At 67.3% G+C, this 5866-nt stretch overlaps 1 protein-coding gene across 1 annotated transcript in view; it reads left to right on the top strand.

Annotated features, from left to right (window-relative positions):
* The window catches only part of LOC109305642 (arf-GAP with GTPase, ANK repeat and PH domain-containing protein 3-like), a 71838-nt gene that overhangs the window by 62696 nt on the left and 3276 nt on the right, over positions 1–5866 (top strand). Inside the window, exon 14 of the mRNA XM_019528656.1 lies at positions 5736–5866. This exon is cut by the window's right edge and continues 19 nt beyond it. Coding sequence (XP_019384201.1) covers positions 5736–5866 — 131 coding nt within the window. The remainder of the gene's footprint in view (positions 1–5735) is intronic.

The following is a 5866-nucleotide window of genomic DNA, read 5'->3' as shown; positions in this document are numbered from 1 at the left end:
GTCTCTGGAAGGCAGGTGCTGGGGACGGCTGCCGGCCACAGCTCCGGTTTGCATTAGCGTTCCCCACTTCACCGTCCGTTTCTGGGTCAGCTCTGCCCACGATAGCTTTGAGGTTTGCCGTGGTTGTACTCAGAGCCGTGACGCGGCGGAGGAAGCGCGCGCTCCTTGCACTAGCGAGGCGCGTGCGAGATGCAGTGAAAGCAGGCTCAGATGTTAACAGAGAGGGGTCAGCAGGCAGCGTCTCCTGGGGCTGGCTCGGGGTCCGGGGCTATTCAGTTCTTTTATCAGCAATCCCAAGGATGTGAGATCTGTGCTGGTGACGTCTGCCGGCGGCCCAGAGCGCCTGGGGAGAGAAGTTGTCAGCACGCGGCTGTCAGAGTTGTTGGGTTAAGATGATCACCGGCCCGCTGAACGGGTCTTAATGCGGTGCAGCGTGCGACAGTCGCCTGCAAGCCCCGCAGACAAGCCAGGGTGCCGTCTGGGCAGGCAGGGGACGTCGGTCTCTGCGGTGGGCATGGGGTCAGTGCAGAGCGGTGCTGGGCATCGGGGGAGCGGGCGGGGGTCGTCTCTGCACGGTGCTGGGGAGGTGGCTCTCCGGAGGGCAGGAGCTTGGAGCAGAGGGGCCCGTGGCTTGATGCTGCGGGGAATTGGCGGCCTGGGTGGGTGCGGCGGGTGGCAGACAAAGGTTTCCGAATCTGGCCTCGATGCCCCGGGCAGTGCGGACAATGCCAGCACGGCCGGTGCCTGGCGTGGGGGGCTCCACGTGGGCTGGGGTCTGCAGCAAGGTGAGACTTCGGTGCCCAGCCCTGGAGTGAGGCTGCGGTTGGCACGTGGACTGGAGGCAGTGCTGTGCCCTGAGTGTCCCTGCCCGCCCCGTCTCTCCGGTGGTCCCTGGTGGAGGCCTCGCAGCCCTGGGTGCCTGCGCAGGAAGCTGCTGATGCAGCACTAGCTCTGTTGCGCCTGGCACCACGTTGGCCCCTCTGACCCTGCCTTGTACCACGCGCCACCTCCTGCGCGGTCGCGGCGAGCCCAGCCCACTCGGGCGCTGCGCGGGTCACCGAGGCCCGGTCCAGAGTGGGCTATGCTGCATGCACGGGCCAGCCAGCGAGCGCTGAGCACCCTCTGCATCCATCCCTGCTTCCCATTGCCACGGCCAGGGCAGCATCAGGCCCAGGATGGCGAGCAGGGGGGTGCGCTCGGCGCTCCTGTTGCCAGTGCCCAGGGGCCGTGGCGGGGAAGGAGGAGGCAGCCCAGCTGGCTTGAACACACACAGCTGGAGAGGATGGCGGGAGGGATGGGGACAGGCCACGGGGGCAGGATGGTGTTGCACCCCAACTCTCCGGACCCCAGTGCTCCCCACAGCCGCACGCCCATGGCGAGGTGTGCGTCGTGGCCCCTGCAGTGGCTGGTAAGCACGGAGGTAACAGCCCTGTACTGCTGGCTGCTCCCTGCCAGCTCCAGCGGTGGGAGCCTGAGTGGGGGTCCGTGCCAGCAGCCCCGCAGTGTCCAGTGGCTCCCTGCAGCAGAGCTGCTGGTTTAATGCTCTCCTTTAAACCCTGGTTTGGGGGTTGAACACACTTCCCTTTGCCTGGACCCCGCCTGGGTGCCCGAGTCAAGCGCTCGGGAGGCGACGGGTCTCCCGGGATTCTCCAGGAGTTTCCCTCCCACCCAGCAGGGCTGTGTGCAAGGGATTTGGGGATGAGCCTGGGCCTATAGTATCACCTGGACCTGCTCCCAGCCGGCCCAGGGAGAAGCGAGTGTGTCTGCTCGGGCATCGCAACAGCCAGGGCCGGCCCGCGGCACTGAGCTGGGCTCCCAGGCGCCTCTGGGGACAGTCTCCCTGCACCAACCTGCACCCCGCACACCCCTCGGGCCGGCTGGGGGCAGCTGGAGGAGGCCGGTTCTGCCCTCGGGCATCCGCGGGGACCAGGAGGATGCTCCCCCGCCCCGGCCGTGCATCGCCCTGCCCCTTCCCCGCGCACGCTTTCCGGCCCTTGTGCGGGAGGGGGCAGCCAGCCATGTGTGCTGGGTGCCAGTGTCTCAGGTTAGCATCCTGGGAAAGTTGGTGAGGTCTGGGGATAAATTGCTATCAGTTTATCTCATTTAGGAGGTAATCAGAGCCGGGGACGTGCGGAGCAATTGAATCTTAGTTGTTCTGAAGTATCATAAATCAAACGAGCTGTTGCTTTTTTACATGGGCGCATGTTAAAGAGAGCGCTGTGTCAGGTTGCTAGGGAGCATCAACAAACTATGGCAAGCGTGGCGGCATAGGGCTGCTAGGGAACGTCACCAAACCGCCGAGCGCGGCCGGGGGCTGTCTGCGAGCGTCAGCCTGTCGGCGGCCGGCTACGGGGGAGCATCCCAGCGCCCGGCGTGGACCGTCGCCCCGGCAGGATGCTGCAGCCGCGGGTGATGGGGGACCGGGGCAGGCCAGGGCTCCTTGGTCTGGGCCCGGCTCTGCTCCCTGCGGTGTCCAGAGAAAGCCCCGTGCTGCCCCTCGGGGGCCCGCGTGGCGCCCAGCCAGGCCAGGGGTGCGCGGCTGCATGTGGGTAGAGGCAGGCACCGTTGCGACGCTCCCTGGGCCAGCCCCCCATGGCTGCCACAGCTCCGGGGATAATGAACTTCTCATGTGCTTAAAGAGTGATGCAGGGTGCATGGCGAGAAGCTGACAGCCCCGTAATGGGCTTCGCCGGGGCGGCCAACGACGCGCTTTTGTCTTTGTTTTTGAGTTTGAAACCCCCCGGGAAATTGATGGCCAGTGAAGAGCTGCGCCGGGCGACGGCCGTGATTAATGCTGGTGCCGGGGCCGTCGGGGGCTGGGAGCGCCGTGCTGAGCTGCTCTCAGCCCGTCACTGGGGCTGGCAGCTGCCAACACGCCGCTCGGGGCACCCGCGCCTGGAGCTGCAGCCAGGGCCTCTCGCTCGCTGCACCCCAGCCCGGCAGCCGGTGCCCAGGTCCCTGCGCCCAGCTTGGCCTTCCCGGGCTGCCCCCTGGCTCCAGCCTCCCCTGCAGATGTGCCCCCAGCACCTGCGCGTGTACACAACCTTTGCACCCCCAGGGCACGTGCCCGTGGCCTGCCTGGTGCCCGCAGCTTGACCCGCCCCTTGCACACGCCTCTTGCCCTAGGGCCCTTGGAGGCAACACCTCCTCACCCCTTCCGGGTGCCCCTCGGCACGGGCTGTGCACGCGGGCCCCGTGCCTTTCCTCGTGCATGCGCACGTGCACATCCCAGTGGGACCCTGCACCCGTGCCCCTGCTCTCCCAGCCTTCGAGGGACCCCGGAGGCTGGCGCTGGGCGCCGAGGCCATGCAGGCAGGTGCGTGGGCACCGCGGCGCTCCGGCGGCGCTGGGCAGGGTGAAGCGCGGCGGAAGTCTCCATGGCAGTGCGGCGGGCGCGCGGCTCCGTGGGGAGGGGCCCGTCCCCGCCACACTAATACAGGTTAGGAATATTGGGTTTAATGATCTGCAAAATGAGGAGGCAGCGAGCTGACATTTACGGATGGCGCCTGCATCCTCCGCTCCCCAACGCCTGCTAATTTGTTGATATCCCAAACACCTCATCACCGTGCCAAATGCTGGCAGCTCGCAAGGCCCCGGCCCCGGCCCCGGCCCAGCCTCAGAGGAGGAAGGCAATGCCCCGTAACCCTGGGCTGGGGACGCCCTGCCCTCCGCTCCTGGTGCCAGCCCGAGGCCCCGCCGGGCAGGCGTGCATGCGCTGCCCTGCACTTCCTTTGGCCCGTTGGCTGGTCGGAGGAGCTGGGGCCCCACGCGTTGGGCTCCGCGCCCGTGCCCGCTCCTGCGCGGGGTGCCTCGTCCCAGGGTGCCGGCGCAAGCAGGAGAGGGCTGCCAGGCTGTGGGTGCGGGAGGAGGAGGGTTGTGGGGCCGTGGCCGTGGCAGTGTGCGCGGCGGACCCTGCTGCGGGCTGGGCGTGCGACCGCCCCGCGTATGCTTGTGCTGAGGCAGGAGCCCCGGTGATGCCATCCGGGCCCAGGCCCTGCTCCCCCTTGGTGCAACCCCGCTGCGCAGTGCTGGGAATTCAAGCCCCCCGGGCAGTGGGGAGCCCCTGGCGCTCCCCGCCGCTGGGAGACTCTCGTGCTAATTTCACAGCTGCGGTCACTGCCGCCGGCCGCCACGTGCTAATCGTGGCCGGCCCGTGGCCGCGACCCGGCTGAGTCTGCCCCCGTTGAAGGCTGGGGGGGCGTGGGGTTAATGCCCATTAGCAGCACCGGCTCGCACCGCGCTCCGCAGCTGCCCTTCACAACGCTCGGTCTTTAAAACATCATCAAAACATCATCAGGAGAGCGGCTGGCGCTTTCGCTTCCACTGCCCACCGGCGTTCGCGGGCTGCTGCACAGACCGCACCAGCCCCGCAGCCCTGCGCCGGCCGGCTGGGATCGCCCCACGCTGCATCCTGGGGGCCGCGCTGGGGGTACGGGGTTGGTGCATCCCCAACGGTACAGGGGTCGCAGCCAGGCTTTGCCGGCATGCGGTGGTGATCGCCACGGTCTGGCACCCAGGCCCTGGGCCGAGCTGGGGGTGCTTGGCCCGGCTGCTCTTGCTGGAGCACGGCAAAGCCAGGCCAGACACAGCAGTCGGGGCCAGCTCAGCCGTGCGGGGCCAGCCTCCGCTGCATCCACAAGCCCGGCCTGCGGCCCCCGGCGGCTTCGGGTGCTGGGGCCGTGGACCCAGCCAGGCCGCCACCTCCATGGGCTGCCGGAGCCAGCGGCAACGTGGTTGCCAGGGCCAGGGGTGAGATCGCAGCCCGTTCAAGCGTCTCTGGTCCTTGCTGGCAGGTCAGGGCACACGGACCCCCCCCGGCTGCAGTGCCAAGCAGATCCGAGCCCTGCCCTGTCCTGCCCCCCCCGGCTGCCCCTCGGCCTCCCCGCCGGCTCCGGAGCTGCGCAGTCGGCTCCCTGCTTTTAATAGAGAGCTGGGAAGGCACATTATGGAGATGAGGGTGTTATTTGCATAACGCTAATTAGGTAATTACAAATCATTTTGCTATGAGCTGAAGCGTGTGCTGTGACATAACGTTTATTAGTCATTCCATTCAAGCCCCGCGTAGTTAAGTCGTTCACAGCACTAACGCCCCAAGTCGGGTGATAAAAGGTGAGCGCTGCACCCATGGGGGCCTGCACGGGCTAGGGGGTGGCCAGGGGGACAGTTGCCACCTCCTGCCACCCTGTGCCTGGCCCGTGACGGGCCCTTCCTGCCAGAGCCCGCGAAGGGAAGCATTATGGCCCTGCTCCGCCACTGACTGCCTGTGTGCCCTTGGGTGTGTCACTTAGGCGCTGCTGTCCCTCTGTCTATGCCGTCGTCCATTCAGCGCCCCCCCAGCACTGCTGTGCTGTGCCCAGCCCGAGACTCTCCCACCCCCAGGCTCACATCCTTGCCCTGGATCAGGGGAGCGGGGCAGGGACCCTGGGCCTCTCTAGGGCCCATGCAGGCAGGCACCTGCTGAGATATGTGGCGGTCCCAGAGCAGAGGGAGATGCTGGCCTGGATGGAGAGGGGGCTGCCATCCGGGGGGGCTCAGCATGGCAGGGCTAAGTGCTGCCCCTTCATGCGTCCAGGGCCATGGCTTGGGCAGCCTGGAGGGTGATGGGCTTGACCTGCCAGGGGAGGCAGTGAGCATCATGGCTGGCCTGGCCCTGGCAAATAGTGCAGTGGCCCCATCGCAGTGCAGCGCAGTGCCCCGTGCCCTGCAGTGACCCGTCCCTTCTCTTCCTCTTGCAGAGCCGGATGAGCCATTTGAGTTCATCATCGTGTCGCTGACGGGGCAGACGTGGCTCTTCGAGGCCTCGACGGCGGAGGAGCGGGAGCTGTGGGTCCAGGCCATCGAGAGCCAGATCCTGGCCAGCCTGCAG

This window comes from Crocodylus porosus, unplaced genomic scaffold, assembly GCF_001723895.1.
Source record: "Crocodylus porosus isolate Cpor-Errol unplaced genomic scaffold, CroPor_comp1, whole genome shotgun sequence".
In the NCBI taxonomy this organism is placed as follows: domain Eukaryota; kingdom Metazoa; phylum Chordata; order Crocodylia; family Crocodylidae; genus Crocodylus; species Crocodylus porosus.
The sequence above is the reverse complement of the archived record's forward strand: the minus strand, read 5'-3'. Positions and strand labels throughout refer to the sequence as shown.